At 42.0% G+C, this 17,137-nt stretch overlaps 1 protein-coding gene across 1 annotated transcript in view; it reads right to left on the bottom strand.

Annotated features, from left to right (window-relative positions):
• The window catches only part of ANKUB1 (ankyrin repeat and ubiquitin domain containing 1), a 42,250-nt gene that overhangs the window by 11,995 nt on the left and 13,118 nt on the right, over nucleotides 1–17,137 (bottom strand). The window contains exons 3-4 of the mRNA XM_057546014.1: nucleotides 12,244–12,476; nucleotides 1,863–1,976 (exon numbers count right to left, since the gene is read on the bottom strand). Coding sequence (XP_057401997.1) covers nucleotides 1,863–1,976; nucleotides 12,244–12,476 — 347 coding nt within the window. The remainder of the gene's footprint in view (nucleotides 1–1,862; nucleotides 1,977–12,243; nucleotides 12,477–17,137) is intronic.

Below are 17,137 nucleotides of genomic sequence, written 5' to 3' on the forward strand. Positions count from 1 at the left end.
CATAACAATTTTCACACTGAATGGTAACAGCGACACCTAACATTTGTATCCTCCTTACCATGTGCCAGGTGGCCCTCTAAGTTCCTTATAATACTAGCTCATTTAATCTCTAAAGTAGTTCTATGAGACAGGTACTATTATTTTCCCCATTTTATAGAAGAGGAAACTGAGGTACAGGATGACTACTTGCTTAAGTTTACACGACTAAACACTGAGGGGGTGGGGCTTTGAACCTAGGTAGATGAGCACTGGAGTTTGTACTCCCAGATATTTTGCAATTCTGTTTCTCCAGGAATTGGTTACTTGTTTTCTGTTTCCCCTACTGGACTATAAATTTGCTAAAGGCAGGGACCATATCTTGTTTATTGCTTTCATAGTACATAGTACATACATTGTTGATTGGGTGGAGGAATAAAAGGAGCTTTTCACTCTGATCATACGCATATCGTATTTATATTCTCTTAGCTCTTAGATTTTATTTAAAGATTAAGTGGAAATAGTTAAGTACATGAGCACTAGAGTTAAATTGTGGGGATCTAAAACCCACTTGTGCCCTTGCTAGCTGTGTGACATTGGGCAGATTTCCTAAATCAGTTTCCCTATCTGTAAAATAAGATAAAATAGTATCCATCTCATAAAAGTGTTATAAGTATAAAATTAGTTAATAAATATAACACAGGGCTTCCCTGGTGGCGCAGTGGTTGAGAATCTGCCTGCTAATGCAGGAGACACGGGTTCGAGCCCTGGTCTGGGAAGATCCCACATGCCACGGAGCAGCTGGGCCCGTGAGCCACAGCTGCTGAGCCTGCGCGTCTGGAGCCTGTGCCCCGCAACGGGAGGGGCCGCGATAGTGAAAGGCCCGCGCACCGCGATGAAGAGCGGTCCCCGCACCGCGATGAAGAGTGGCCCCCACTTGCTGCAACTAGAGAAAGCCCTCGCACGAACCGAAGACCCAGCACAGCCAAAAATAAATAAATAAATAAATAAATAAATAAAATTTAAAAAATATATATATATATAACACAATGCTACAAAGTACTCAGTAAATATGCAGTATTAAAAGTAACAATGCAACAGCTATTTCTTTGGATTCAGAGCATGAAAAGAGAGAATTGTAATTATCCCCAAATAGAAATTAATTTTAAATATTTAAATATTTTATAAAATTGCAGAAGCTGGTTTTCCAATCTGTCACTTCACAGAGCCCTTAGAGCTCCTGCTGAGTGTGTGTGCTTCTGTAAAGTATGACTAAATCACCACAAGGGGGCACTGTTCTAAAATACCACTGAATTAAAACCTAAAGGGTAATGCAGCTTATGCACCTGGGAAACTGCTGGCTGCAGAGATATGTTAAAATGTCCACCTGCTTCTCTGAGCCTACCTTCCTCCACTGCTCCAGCAGCATGTGTTACACTTCATGTATGGCAAAAGTATGAATGTGTGTATTAGATGCGATTTGAAAAGTTACATGATAGCTTAGGAAGAGGTAGGCAATGTTTTCAGCCAATGAATTAGCAATTAGTGGTTTTTAGAATAATTGAATGTGAGAGTGGCAAGGCACTTATTCTGATATCCTTTAAAAAGTGCCGATAAAAGTCTAATATCCAAACCAAACTGAAGTTGTGCATTTAGATAGTGTTTCCTGATGAAAGTCTATCTGAATTACAATACATCACCAAAGGCTGTCAGTCCCCCAATCTCTCCTCCCTGCTATCTTATTCGAGCAAATATCTCAATAAAAATGTCTCAAGGGAACTCCCTTGGAGCAGCACCCCAGCTAAAGAGTGAATTGAAGACTCAAGTTCCTATGAAAGTTTAGCAAAAATCACTTTAATTAGTTTAGCATTTGCTTTATCTCGTACTTGAGTACTGGTCCTTCATTTGATAAATAGCGTTGGACTTTAAGTTTTTGTCCGAGGAGACAGCCCATCAGAAATTCCTTCCATCCATCCCAGACGTCCAAGCGAAGTGTTGTGCTTGTGGATGAAGAGAGGTGGTGATGGTTCCAGCCCATCCCTGGGGTTTGGTGGTCCAGAAACTTCTAATGATAGCTTTCTCCCAACAGACATGAGCTGGGTGCCAAATGAAAAGTAGCCTTTGAATAAGGAGACAGGGATGCTGAAAGAGGGAGAGAGAGAGAGAGAGAGAGAGAGGGGGGCAGGGATGCTATCTTGAGCTTAGGCCTATATTGACTTGGAAAAGCCTTTTAGCTTCTGTGCACTTGCATTTTCTCATCTGCACAGTGAAAGCCTACAATGCTGAACTACTTTCTGCAGCTATCTTAAAACATTTCTGTGGACATCGATTCCATGCTGATCTACACATCACCAGGTAGACAAAAGCTGTTATGTTGGAAGAGAAACTCAAGAAACTGTGGCAGGACATATGCATTTCTTGGGCCTTTAGCTTACAAGTGGGCTGTGGGTGAAGTTGAATGATCCTTTCATTCCATTCTTCACAAAACAGGAGCCATTCTGTGTTATGAACATAAAAGTGATATGTACATTGCTGCTGGAGGATTTATCACTTGCTCCTCAAAAGCCTACCCTCTCCTGGTTTTGTGACTACATTCCCTTCGTCCTTCAGGCTGGTGTTTCCCAGGAATCTTTCCTCAGGCTTCTGCTCTTCTGACTCTACACATTCCCTCAGGATAAAACTCAGTCTCCTCCCCATGTGGCCCACTCTGACCTCTGTCCCTCCAGCCTGCCTCACTCACTCTGTTCCGGCCACTCTGACCTTTCACCTGTCCTTCAGACACACCAAGGCCACGCCCATCTGAGGACCTAAACACATAATTTCTTTTGCTTCAAAGAGTCTTTATCCAGAGTTCACAGGGCAGTGTCCTTCTTACTCAGCTTTCCCTTCAAGCATTGTGTCCGCACAGAGGACCTTCTTGGCCACCAGGGCTAAAGCAATCTCTGCCACCACCCCCTTCTCCCCTCCAATACTCTTTATGCCGTGACCTTATTTTAATTTCTTCATAACCCCTATCATTAGTACTTGAAATCATTTTACTTGTTTGGAGACTGTTGTTCATGACCCACTACAAACGACGCTCCTTCAGGACTTGCCACACTGCCTGCCGCTTGCCGAGTGCTCACTACATGCTTGTTGGCTGACTGACAGGCAACCTCAGTTGCAACACAAACTCACCCATGGGCCAGTCACTCCTGAGTCCAAATTCCAGCCAGGCCTCTGCTCCAGCTCCGGATTCCCCCTGCTGGGGATACCACAATCTAAAGGATCACGCGAGGGCCCCACTGTTCTGAAGGACAACCTGTCACCTTTCATCCCCAACCTGCTTTTCCTCCTGTATTCTGTGTCTCGGTTTGTGTCACCACTATCTTCCTTGCTACCTGAGTTAGAAATCTGGGAGTTGTTCTTCATCCCTTCCTTTCTCTCATGCCCCCAACATCTGTACAATCGCCAAGGCCTGACAAGTTTATTTCCCAAATGTTGAAGAACTCTGCTTCTTCACCTCCATCTTAACCAGCGCCGCCCTATTTCAGGCCTAGATAATCTCTCACCTAAAGCTACCTCGAGAAGCTCCCCACAGCCTCCCCCTGTCTTTATTCATGTCTCTGTTCAGATGCCATCTCCTCTTCTGACCAGCCATCTGCAATAGCCTTTCCCCACCTCATCACATCCCTCTCTATTCCCTTATCCTGCTTTCTTTTACTTCATATTCCTTAATTTTATTTAAAATTCGATATTTTTCTGTTTATGGGATGATGCTTGCCTTCCCCACTGAAATGCAAGCTTCAAGAGGGTGGGGACCTTGCTACCCTTGCTCACAGCTCTATGCTTGCTTTCCCCAATAGTGCTTGGCTCACAGTGGGTGCTCAGTAAATACGTGTTAAATGAAGTTCTGAGCCACTCCTCAAACCCGTTCTGGCCATGTGCCGCCCTCCTAACCCTTAATAGCTCAGCAGGCTGGCCTGTACTTCTGTGTGTACGCCAGGCTGTTTCTGGATTTGGGGCATCTTCTTTTGCTGTCCCTTCTGTCTGAATTCTTCTGACTCCCCCATCCTCCTACCAATAGTTTATGATGCAGTCCTGGCATCACCTCCTCTAGGAAGCCCTCCTTGACTACACCATCCTCTCACCTCCCCAGATAGGGTAAATGACTGCTCAGCTGGTTGCAAAGTATACTTTGAAAGTCTTTATTATTGAACACACGTTTCTGCTTTGGAATTGCCAGTTGACAAACACTAAAAGAACTCTTTGAGCACAAGCATTATGTCTCATCCAGTCTGTGGGCTCTGTTTTAGTTATGCTCTTGGATCGCAAGGAGACCCTCAAGGAAATGGAGCTTATTATACTGAGACAATGACCACATCTAGCATGCATTAGGAACCAAGACAGCTCTCAAGATGGACCGCTGCCCATCTCTCCCATGGGCCGCAGGTTCTCTCACTCTCTCTCATGCCCTTTAGGTCTCTTTGTGTGTCTTCTCCCTTCCTCTACTGGCAGGCTGCCCTGCTTACTTACAGCTTCTGTCCTATCACAACTTTGGCTTGCATGCAACATGCGTTTGCCGTGACCCAACCTTATTTCTTGACACTCTTCATTTTCCAACCCTACTGATAACCAATTTTGTCTCTCTACATTTCCCAATTTGAATTCACAAGACTAATAATTAATAATAATAACAGTAATATATTGAATATGAATAGCTAATATTCATTGAATGCTTACTATATGCTCTAGATTATTCTAAGTACATGAACAATTTAATAATTTAAAATTCACAACAACCCTCAGTGTTGGGTTATATTATTTTCTCCATTTGACAGCTGAGGAAACTGAGGCACTGTAAGACGAAGTAACTTCCCCAGCTTCTACATAACCAGTAAATAGTGGAACCAGGAGTTGGACCTGGACAATCTGGCTGCTGGGCCCATGTGCCTGTCCTCTGTGTTATAGTCATCTCCAAGCAAGAATCTAATTGTCTCAGCTAGGAGAGGTGGTGTCACTGGACAGCTTATGGATTGGCTGCCTTTGAATCAATATGGTGGCCCCAGAATTTGCATGCCAAAGCTGTGATGGGACAGTGTGTGACTTGGCTTATCTACACATATCCTCAGGCTCAGACAGGTTTGTCATAAATACCTGCAGGTGAGAAGGAAGGAAGGATAACATAACAGCAGTAATCTTAGAGTCACAGAATGCTGAAGATAAAAAGATCCTAAAAGACCAGCCCGCTCCATTGTCTCCTTTTATACACTAGGAAGCTGAGGCCCATGGGGAACTGCCTGAAGCTACCCAGCAAGCTGGGAGTAGAATTTGGCTTGGAATTTTTGTCTCTAGAATTCTTTCTAATGCTTCGGAAGCCTCCTCTTTTCCCCTGCCTTTCTCTTTCTTTCCTTTCTGCTTCCTGGCTCTTGCCCTTCTTGCATCCACTTCACAGGCAGACACACATCCAAGTATATGTTCTTTCTGCTGATCCCTCTCTTTTTGGACGTCCTACGTTACAACCTGTAATCTTTATTTATTTATTTATTTATTTATTTATTTATTTATTTTTAGCTGTGTTGGGTCTTCGTCTCTGTGCGAGGGCTCTCTCTAGTTGCGGCAAGCGGGGGCCACTCTTCATCGCGGTGCGCGGGCCTCTCACTATCGCGGCCTCTCTTATTGCGGAGCACAGGCTCCAGACGCGCAGGCTCAGTAATTGTGGCTCACGGGCCCAGTTGCTCCACGGCATGTGGGATCCTCCCAGACCAGGGCTCGAACCCGTGTCCCCTGCATTGGCAGGCAGACTCTCAACCACTGCGCCACCAGGGACGCCCACAACCTGTAATCTTGAAATGGGGCTCTTCTTCCCTTACTCTTGACTCTGGTTTGGGATTTCTTGACCTTGGCCTCACTGTCCTTTGTGGGTTGATTCCTAGCTGCTGTGCATGTTTACCCACAGAGCCTGATCTGCATGAATGCCATCAAGGCCCTAACCTACCTTAACCCTCACAAGTCTCGCCTCAGCTAGGAGAATTCACTCTTTTTGCTGGAGAATTATGGAGTTATTCTGTAGAGACCAAGTAGCAGTTCTGCAGATACACTCTAGAAATGCCTAGATAAACATCTTCCAACATATGGATCATCCATGACATAATAGATTTAGTTTCTCTAAAGCTTCTTGTTGTACTTAAACTTTCTTGTAAAATATTTGATTTCTATGAATAGCACTGGAAACAAAAGACTTTAAACAGTGCTCCAAGTGCATTTGTTTCATCTCCTGACTAAAGTGACTTACTATGTTTTTAGTTTATTATGAAAATCACTCAAAGATGAGCGTTGGAAAGCTTTAGCCTGGCACTATACTCCAGCCTCCCTGGTCCTCCACAGCTGAGGCCGCATAGCCTCCATTTGAATGACCAGAACAGTCTTAGGCCCCTGGAACAGTCTTAATTTCAGTTGTAGGGGACTTGTTAAGAGTCCAGGCCAGCTGCTCAGATGTTTGGTGGGAAGTTGCTCTTCCTGTTCATCCTGCTCAGGTGTTGTCCTGTTCTAGTAACTTGCCTTATTCCTCCAGGAATAAGAGACCAAGGCCTCACCTTGTGCCTCAGAGCACAAGTCTCAGTATCCTACTCTACCTTTTGGGTTTCGTAACTGGGGCCCCATCTCTGTTCTCTGAGCCTGGAACTCAGAGAGTTCCTATTCCGAACCCCAGTCTCTGGGGTTAGATTTCTGTTACATGTTGACAGAGGCTCCCGTGTCAGCAACCAGCTTGTCTCATTTCCCACCTTTTATGTCATTCATTCATTGATTCATTCACTACCTTGATGCTCGGATGCTATGGTTCACCTACCGGGTCCCTGCTGGATCTCCCTGGATCCCCCTCTGCCTTCCTCCATCGTACCAATTGCTAATGCAGACTGACCTGCCTGTTCCAGGACCCCCACCAGCACGACCTATTTAAGGCTAACCTCCTTTTGCTAGATGTCTATGGGTGGGGTCTTCCTGGCCCATCTGCACTTCCCTAGGTGGTTGCCTAGCCTCAGGGTCTCAGCTCTCCCTAGCTCAACCTGTCTACTACTGATGAGCCCTGAAAACTAGAGACTACTATGTGACTTAAGTTCTTATCAGTTAGGGCACCTCCAACAAGCCCTGTATTTTATGTGAACAGATGTTACAGGTGTTATAACTATCAATTTCAGTTTTTTGCAATGAAGCAGTCTTAATTCTCAAAGATCAAAGGTAACAATGGATGGTTTTTCTCTTAATGCTCAACTTTTGAATATCCAGAGAATTTCTAAGTGAGTTAACCAGCACCATTTATTGGATAATCCTTCCATTCCAATTGATTTGTAAGGCCTCCTTTGTCACACATTAAATTCCTTCATAAGCTTAGGCATTCTGCTAGAAAATAGAAACTTATTTTAAAAATGCTATGTTGTTCCAGAAAATACAACTAAAATTTATAACTGAAATGAAAGTAAAATTAATGAGAATTAAGCGTCAAGGCCTCTTACTATATGAACTTTCTAATTCTTTATTCTTAATTTTTTAAAGTGGCCTCCCCAAATTGTATATATTTACAGAACCTGGATTCACCCACTCTCTACTTACGAATCCACCTACCATGCCCAAGCTGTGCAGGAAAGCAGGTGCAAGCAACAGTGCCTATTCTAGGGAATCGTCTCCAACCTCTCCTGCTGTGGTCCCCATATCCCAAGTTTCTGGATTCCTCATGCATACTCTGGGATCAATATCTGCCTATCTGATTTGGGCTTTTTCTTTCTGAATGTGGAAACCATTTCTCTGGTTTGGGTTTCCCTTAGTGGGAATCAAAACAAGATATTGATCGGTACTTAAAGAGCATCAATAAAAATAGGTATCAATAAAGACGCACTGGGTGGCAGTATAAGTTGTTGGAAAGAACCCCATCCTGAGTGTAGGATGACTAATTATTACCAGTATGACCTTGACCAAGTCACTTAGCTTCTCTGAGCCTCAGTTTTCTCATTTATAAAAGGAATTAAAATGGCACAGTAGGTCTCTAAGGGGCCTGAGGGGTAGTGGGGGACCCTGGAGCCCGCCTAGATTTCAGGGTCTGAGCTGACAAGACCCTTTTCCTGGATAGTCTCTCAGATGTGATGTTCTCAGTCTGGCCATGAATACATGCCATGAGGCATTCACAGTGAAAAGTACCAATGGCATCATTCTGTCCTGTATAGGTTGATTCAAGAAAAGGTGTGTGTGTGTGTGTTTGTGTGCGCACGCGCACACATGCGCGCACATGTGTTGTGTGTATATTGGACCTATATGATGTGTCACTAAACCTCAAGTCACAAAATTTCAAAATCACAAACATTAGGGGATGTTTAGCTTTGATAAATTCTTGATAAGTTAATTATTAAGTATTCTATCACAAAAAAGCCCTTTATCCCCTTATTACGTATCTGCTTCTTAATCCCTACAACCTTTCCGTCTCCATCCGCTTTATTAAAACTTCTCTCTCTAAGCTCACCAATGACCTCTAAGCAAAATCAAAAGGTTTTTCTCAGACACTGTCTTTGGCCTTTTACTAGCATCCCACAAACAGTCTCTTCATCATCTGTGACAATGCAAAGTCTGTGTTTTCTTCCTGACTCTGACAGCTTTCTGTGTCTCATTTTCTGACTCCTCTTCTGTCTACTTATCCTGACTTCAGCATGTCCTGAGCACTGGCCCTTGGCCCTTGACATGTCCCTCTCTGTATCTACTGTCTAAGGAAAACACCTCTCACAGTGCTGTACCCCCAACTCCATTGGCAGGACGCCTATAGCAGTATCTGCTAACCCAACCCATCACTCAAGCCCTAGTTCCATATTTGTCATGGAGGAGAATTAGAAGAACTCAGTTGTACTTACAGCTTTGCCACTAACTAGCTGAGTAATTTTCAGGAAAAAAAAAATGTACTCTCTGAGTTTCCTTGTATCTAAAGTTTAAGACCCAAAGCATAAGCTCCTTTTCCCAATTTCACCATTGCTGTCCTAGCATCAGAGCCTTGGCATTTCCCTCTTGTTAGATGTGACCCAGCATGACGCTCTGTCTCTCTCTCATGATTCTCTCAGATTTGTCTCTTCCATTCCTAGTGGAATTAATTAATACTGGGATTATCAAAAGCTCCAGTTAGCATATCACTCTACTTCCAGGCTCTCCTCACTCCTTTCTATATTTCATGCTGCCTGCCACGAGATTAAACTTCTATTGAAACACTCCTGTTCCAGAATGTACATGGCTGTGGTTGCAAGCACATGAAACCTGTGCTCTGTTGCCTCACCTCTAAGACCCTCCTCAATATGACCTCAGCTGTGATTCCCATTGGTCTCAACGAGACTCCTCCACTCTTTAGAACAGTCTCCTGCTTTCTGTCCTCCCTGGATTAAGCCCACATTCTTTTTTTTTTTTTTGATTTTTAAAAAATTTTATTAGAGTATAGTTGATTTACAATGTTGTATTAGTTTCTACTGTACGGTAAAGTGTATCAGTTATACATAAACATATATCCCTTCTTTTTCAGATTCTTTTCCCATAGAGGTCATTGCAGAGTTCCCTGAGCTATACAGTAGGTCCTTATTAGTTATCTATTTTATATATACTAGTGTGTATATATCAGTCCCAGTCTCCAAATTTATCCCTCTCCCCACCCCCACTTCCCCCCGGTAACCATAAGTTTGTTTTCTACATCTGTGACTCTATTTCTGTTTTGTAAATAAGTTCACTTGTACCATTTTTTAAGATTCCACATGTAAGTGATATCGTATGATATTTGTCTTTCTCTGTCTGACTTGCTTCACTCAGTATGACAATCTCTAGGTCCATCCATGTTGCTGCAAATGTAAGCCCATGTTCTTGAACCTATGGCTCATGCTTTTCTCCTGGCCTAGAAGCCTGGAATGTCTTCCCTTCCTCCTCTCAGATGATGCATATTTCTCGCATCTTTGTGTGCTCAAGTCCAACATTCTCCAAAAAGCCTTCCCTGAGCCCTTCAGCCTACAAGGAGCTGGCTTATTGGATTATAACTGAGTAAATGTGCATGCTTCATTTCTACCACTTTACTATAAATGCCCAGAGTGCAGAGGCAGTTTTATATATTACTGTATGAGCTAGTATGTGCAGGGACTAATTGAGCTACTTAAATCTTTGATTTTCTTTGACTGCTTCTCCAAAACCTTCTGACTTTCCACTGCCTTTGGAAAGGGGTCAAGGTTCAACTCCTGACAGCATCGGGGATGACTCATTGACTGGAAAGAGGAGAATCTGGAAGAGAGGCGGATCAAAGATTCCCTTACCCTGTAGTTTAAAAAGGTGGACTGGCTACTTAAAGACTGCTAGGGGGACTTCCCTGGTGGTCCAGTGGTTAAGAATCTGCCTTCCAATGCAGGGGACATGGGTTTGATCCCTGGTCAGGGAACTAAGATCCCACATGCCACGGGGCAACTAAGCCCATGCACCACAACTACTGAGCCTGCGTGCCGCAAACTACAGAGCCCATGCGCTCTGGAGCCCTCGTGTCACAACTAGAGAGAAGCCCAAAACAGAGAGAAGCCCACACGCCGCAACGAAAGATCCCGCATGCCGCAACTAAGACTGGCCGCAGCCAAAAATAAAATAAATAAATTAAATAAATAAAATAAAATAAAATAAAATGTTCACAAGGATTAAATTAAAAAAAAAAAAGACTGCTAGGAGTGTTTTAGGCAAAGGTGTGAAGCAGGTCAAAGGCTCTTCCTCCTTTTCCTTTGAGGTCCCTCTTTCCTTGCCCCTCCTCCCATGCCCTGTGTTCTCATGGTGGCCAAAGCCATCTACCCAGGTCATGCTGGAGCCTCTAACCTTACATCTGAAAAACCTCCTTCCTAGAGGGTCATTTTAAGGGGCGTTATCCTTGACACACCCTGAGCAAGTCATTTAACCATTCAGAACCTTTTTGCTGTCCTTATATCTGTAAAAATTAGGGGTTGGGGGACTTCCCTGGTGGTCCAGTGGTTAGGACTCCACACTTCCACTGCAGGGGGCATGGGTTCCACTCTGGTGGGGGAGCTAAGATCCCGCATGGCATGCAGCACGACCAAAAAAAAAAATTAGGTGTTGGGCCAAGCCATTTCTAAATTCTCTTCATGCTCTAAAATGTCACATCATGATCTGAGCAGCACAGGCCTGCAGAACAGTCACCTTAGTTTTCTCATTTATCCTTTGGCATTTCATTAAATAACTAGGTCATAAGTTGCTCGAAGACAAATGCCACTTGTGTGCCCTTACTTAAATCAGCCGCCACCATGTTCTGCACAGGACTGATCCCCCATCAAGCACACAGAGCAGATATGTGTTTACAGTAAGGTACTCTGAGGACGACTCCTAGACCATCACTTCCTCTCATCAAAAACAGGGATGGTAATTGATGTCAAAGTTTTGAGAGCCTCAATTAAAAATAACATGAAAGAATAAGCAAACATATTAGTCAGGAAAGTAACAATAAATGCAAATTTAGCAGTTATAAAAAGCAAAACTGCTTAATTCATGGATGTCTACAGGCCCTATTATAAGTTGGGAGAAATCAGATTCCATTGCAGCAAACGTTATAGCACAATGTTACCTAAAGATGTGCTGTCAGCAAAAACTTATTCACTTCAAGCAAGAATCTCTATAAAGTTTGAACCGTTTGCCAATATGGTTAAAACAAATCTGACAGTCCTTTGAGTTTGGCTTAATAATGTATGGCTGCAGCAGACATGACTGAAGTACAGTATTTAAAGAGAGGTTGTAATCTGTCCATCAGGGATGAATGGTGCTCACTGAGGCACCTGTTCGGCCTGCACAGTATTGGCTTCATACTGTTTAATTAAAAGATTGTTTAATATAACTGACAATATTTCAAAATGAGTTCGCATAAAGCAAGGTTCAAACAATATGTATCATGTGCTACCACTTGCATTAAAAAGAGGAAAAAGAATATCTACTAGAACTTGCTTCTATATATGCTTGAAATATATTTTGAAAGAGAAAAATATAAACAGATCTGAGTCTTGGTCTTCTATCCTGAGGATATTAACAAGTCCTCTTGCTTTGAGCAGAGAGAACAAGACATGGCAGGGGTTATGTGACCATTCTTATTTCTTAGCCTACAGACCCAGACACCAAAGAGGGGTTTTGATAATTTACATCCACACTGCGCCTACAGAGGTTTTAGTTTAGAAACAACTCTTCCTTCTGTTGTGAGTCTGGTATCAAAGAACCTGAGTGCTGAGTAGCAGCTGCTGTCACATATAGTGGGCGGTACCGAGGTCTGTCTGGTAGTCCCTGAGCGTGTTGCAGTCGTACATCTCCAGTCCCTCTGGGGTCCGAAGACAGAAGACACTCACAGGGAATCCACATCTCAGAGCTATCAGTGTTCTCAGATCAGACACCTTTTTACCAAGAAGGGAAATGGTCTCCATTATGGGCATTGTCTCTTGGGTCACAGCATTGAACACGCAGAGAGTGGGCTTATCTTCTTCCTAAGGGAAGAGAAAAGAAGGGAACTCAGAAATAAGCACTGTCTGGGGGTTGGGACAAGGGACAAACATCTTGGAAGGTGGCTCTGAGTGCCTCTAGCTCCCACAACATGGGTGCTAAGGATGAAAGCAAAGGCCAGTTAAGTTCCCTGACTTCTGGTCTGAGTCTCACGCTTCTGTCCTGAGGAAATTTACGAGTCCTCCTTCTTTGAGAAAAGTGAAGGAGACGTGGCAGGGCTTTGAGTCCCTTCTTACTTCTTAGTCTACGGACCCAGATACACAAGAGGAGTGGTGAGAATTTATATCCATGCTGTGCTTATGGAGGTGTTAGTTTAGAAACAACTCCTCCATCATGCTGTACCTTAATTTGGAAATACTGTGGATTCTAAACTTCAGTCAACTGAAAAAATTATTTCTATGAGGTTATCTCTGGGGAGTGGAACTGAGCTCAGGATGGGAGGAGGGTTTTGCTTATCATTTTATGGTCTTCCTTGTCTGTATGGTTTGACTTTTTTTTTTTTAATAACCACGTGTATTTACTTTTACTAGTTAAAAAGGAAAGTACTAGATGTAAGTGAAAAAAGTTTCCTTTGTTCCTTTTATTTTGGAATCTAAATAAGAAAGCAGGTGGAACTGAGATATCTGAAAGAGTTAAGAAGGAAAGTTTGGGAAAGTATTTATTCTTCTGTTAACAGTTAAATCAATCAAACTAAAACTAAAAACACAGCAAAAGGGGAGAATGGGAAGGGAGGGAAGGTTATTAAAATGTTCACTTTTCTAACAACAACAACAAAAAAGAAACTGGCTTTACTTCCTCTTTAGTGGATTCAGGACGATCATGTTTTTCTTTAGTGCGCTGCTGGTGTGGCAGATGTGAGTGCCGGGAGCTGCCACCGAGGGCTCCGGTAAGAGTAACGTGGGACCTTGAGCAAAACTGAGAAGCAGACCCCTGGCCTCCAGGTTCCTCAAGGGGACTCCAGCCAGTCACTGCTCCCTTGTCCCGCCCGTTACCCTCCCCTTTTCTCCCATCAAATTCGTCTAGGGTTTCTGCAGGGACCCCTCCCTGCTTCAGGTTTATAATACATTAAATTCATTCCCCACCTACCAGATAACACATTGCCAGAATGTGATTAACATGCAGATCTCTTTGAAAGAGCTTTTAAGGAGTACATAGTGTTATTGATGAAAGTTTCGGCTGCAGTGCTTTGATCTGGGGTCCATTTCAGTGTCCCAGATCACTGGGAGAGGTTCCGATGTCTTCTGCTGAGGATAAAGCCATTAGCCAGCTGAGCTGCTGGCTGAATTTAAAGTGCTTAGGACAGTTTTTCTCAACAGCTTCTCATAAAACCGCTCAATAAAAATTGAAAGGACATAAGGATTCACCCTTTCCCTTTCACCATGCTCATGTTTTCCTATGGCTCCATTAAGGCAGGTATCTGCCTGACCTAATCCATGGGGTATATATGGGCAGGAAGAAATTCCTATGAAAAGTGAATAAAAAGATAGTGAGGAAGAGAGAAAAATTATATTTTATGTAATAGTTGTTCCTTATTTCTTTTATGATTACTCTGATTTCCCTAAAGTTAGCCCTTGGTATAGGTTCTAATTTATATTTAGAATTAAATGTGTAACACGCAAACAAAGCAGCAAAGGCTCAAGTCACCCTTAACAGTTACTAACTACTATTTGATGTTAGAAAAATAAGTTTAAAAGATGCTTCTCAGAATATGAATAAATGTGTGCCTCCTTCATTCTAATCCGTGTTATTGTGGAAACTATTGCTTGAGTTTTGTTCATTGTTGTCACCCAGTGCCTAGAATAGTACCTGGTACAGAGTAGACTGTCCATAAATATGTATCGAATAAATAATTCATAACATATCTGGAGCATAGTTCTCATTGTACTATTTTAACTCTATATATTCACCATTTTATAAACCTTGTTTTTGTGGGAAACCCATTTTAAGTTCTAGTGCGGCACACCAGTTGGTGACACTTCTTCCTCTTGCTTATACAGAGAATGAGCAGATAGCTGTTGATTACCAGCAACTTGCTAACTCACCTTATCTATTTAAAAAAAGGCATCTATCTATGTGATACCCCTCCCCAAATGTTCTGAATGGGGGAACACTGGTAGTTATACCCAAGACAGTCAGATGCTATTAAATAAGCAATCCCATAAACAAATCACTGTTGGACAAATGTAAAATTATATTTTCTGTTTTACAAACAACCAAGACACCATGGTAGGAGGTACATCAAAGTGTCTTACTTTTCAATAAAAAAAAATACATAGATCTATTTCAGGGGAATAATTCCACTTTTGTTTTCAAAAAATAAATGCAGGGGACTTTCCTGGTGGTCCAGTGCCTAAGACACCCCAGTCCTAATGCAGGGAGCCCGGATCTGATCCCTGGTCAAATGTGGGAACTAAATCCCACATGTCGCAACTAAAAAGATCCTGCATGCCACAATGAAGATCCCGTGTGCTGCAACTAAGACCCGACGCAGCCAAATAAATTAATTAATTAAAACAAACAAAACAAAAGATAAATGCAAACTCACTGTAAATACACACATGTGCATTAAATAGGAAAAGTTAAGGAGAAATAAAAGAGAAGGTAATGCAAGTTTTGAACACCACAGTATCTTTCACAAATTCTTTTTTTTTAAATTTAATTTAATTTAATTTTTTTATACAGCAGGTCCTTATTAGTCATCAATTTTATACACATCAGTGTATACCTGTCAATCCCAATCGCCCAATTCATCACACCACCACCCCCACACCCCGCCGCTTTCCCCCCTTGGTGTCCATACGTTTGTTCTCTACATCTGTGTCTCAATTTCTGCCCTGCAAACCAGTTCATCTGTACCATTTTTCTAGGTTCCACATATATACGTTAATATACGATATTTGTTTTTCTCTTTCTGACTTACTTCACTCTGTATGACAGTCTCTAGGTCCATCCACGTCTCTACAAATGACCCAATTTCGTTCCTTTTTACGGCTGAGTAATATTCCATTGTATATATGTACCTCATCTTCTTTATCCATTCGTCTGTTGATGGGCATTTAGGTTGCCTCCATGACCTGGCTATTGTAAATAGTGCTACAATGAATATTGGGGTGCAAGTGTCTCTTTGAATTATGTTTTTCTCTGGGTATATGCCCAGTAGTGGGATTGCTGGATCATATGGTAATTCTATTTTCAGTTTGTTAAGGAACCTCCGTACTGTTCTCCATAGTGGCTGTATCAATTTACTTTCCCACCAACAGTGCAAGAGGGTTCCCTTTTCTCCACACCCTCTCCAGCATTTGTTGTTTGTAGATTTTCTGATGATGCCCATTCTAACTGGTGTGAGGTGATACCTCATTGTAGATTTGATTTGCATTTCTCTAATAATTAGTGATGTTGAGCAGCTTTTCATATGCTTCTTGGCCATCTGTATATCTTCTTTGGAGAAATGTCTATTTAGGTCTTCTGCCCATTTTTGGATTGGATTGTTTGTTTTTTAATATTGAGCTGCATGAGCTGTTTATATATATTGGAGATTAATCCTTTGTCCGTTGATTCCTTTGCAAATATTTTCTCCCATTCTGAGGGTTGTCTTTTTGTCTTGTTTATGGTTTCCTTTGCTGTGCAAAAGCTTTGAAGTTTCATTAGGTCCCATTTGTTTATTTTTGTTTTTATTTCCATTACTCTAAGAGGTGGATCAAAAAAGATTTTGCTGTGATTTATGTCAAAGAGTGTTCTTCCTATGTTTTCCTCTAAGAGTTTTACAGTGTCTGGTCTTACATTTAGATCTTGAATCCATTTTGAGTTTATTTTTGTGTATGGTGTTAGGGATTGTTCCAATTTCATTCTTTTACATGTAGCTGTCCAGTTTTCCCAGCACCATTTATTGAAGAGACTGTCTTTTCTCCATTGTATATCCTTGCCTCCTTTGCCATAGACTAGTTGACCATAGGTGCGTGGGTTTAATCTCTGGGCTTTCTATCTTGTTCCCTTGGTCTATGTTTCTGTTTTTGTGCCAGTACCATATTGTCTTGATTACTGTAGCTTTGTAGTATAGTCTGAAGTCAGGGAGTCTGATTCCTCCAGCTCTGTTTTTTCCCCTCAAGACTGCTTTGGCTATTCAGGGTCTTTTGTGTCTCCATACAAATTTTAAGATTTTTTGTTCTAGTTCTGTAAAAAATGCCATTGGTAATTTGATAGGGATTGCATTGAATCTGTAGATTGCTTTGGGTAGTATAGTCATTTTCACAATATTGATTCTTCCAATCCAAGAACATGATATATCTCTCCATCTGTTGGTATCATCTTTAATTTCTTTCATCAATGTCTTATAGTTTTCTGCATACAGGTCTCTTGTCTCCCTAGGTAGGATTATTCCTAGGTATTTTATTCTTTTTGTTGCAATGGTAAATGGGAGTGTTTCCTTAATTTCTCTTTCAGATTTTTCATCATTAGTGTATAGGAATGCAAGAGATTTCTGTGCATTAATTTTGTATCCTGCAACTTTACCAAGTTCATTGATTAGCTCTAGTAGTTTTCTGGTGGCATCTTTAGGATTCTCTATGTATAGTATCATGTCATCTGCAAACAGTGACAGTTTTACTTCTTCTTTTCCAATTTGTATTCCTTTTATTTCTTTTTCTTC

This window comes from Balaenoptera acutorostrata, chromosome 4 (assembly GCF_949987535.1).
Source record: "Balaenoptera acutorostrata chromosome 4, mBalAcu1.1, whole genome shotgun sequence".
Classification (NCBI taxonomy): Eukaryota; Metazoa; Chordata; class Mammalia; order Artiodactyla; family Balaenopteridae; genus Balaenoptera; species Balaenoptera acutorostrata.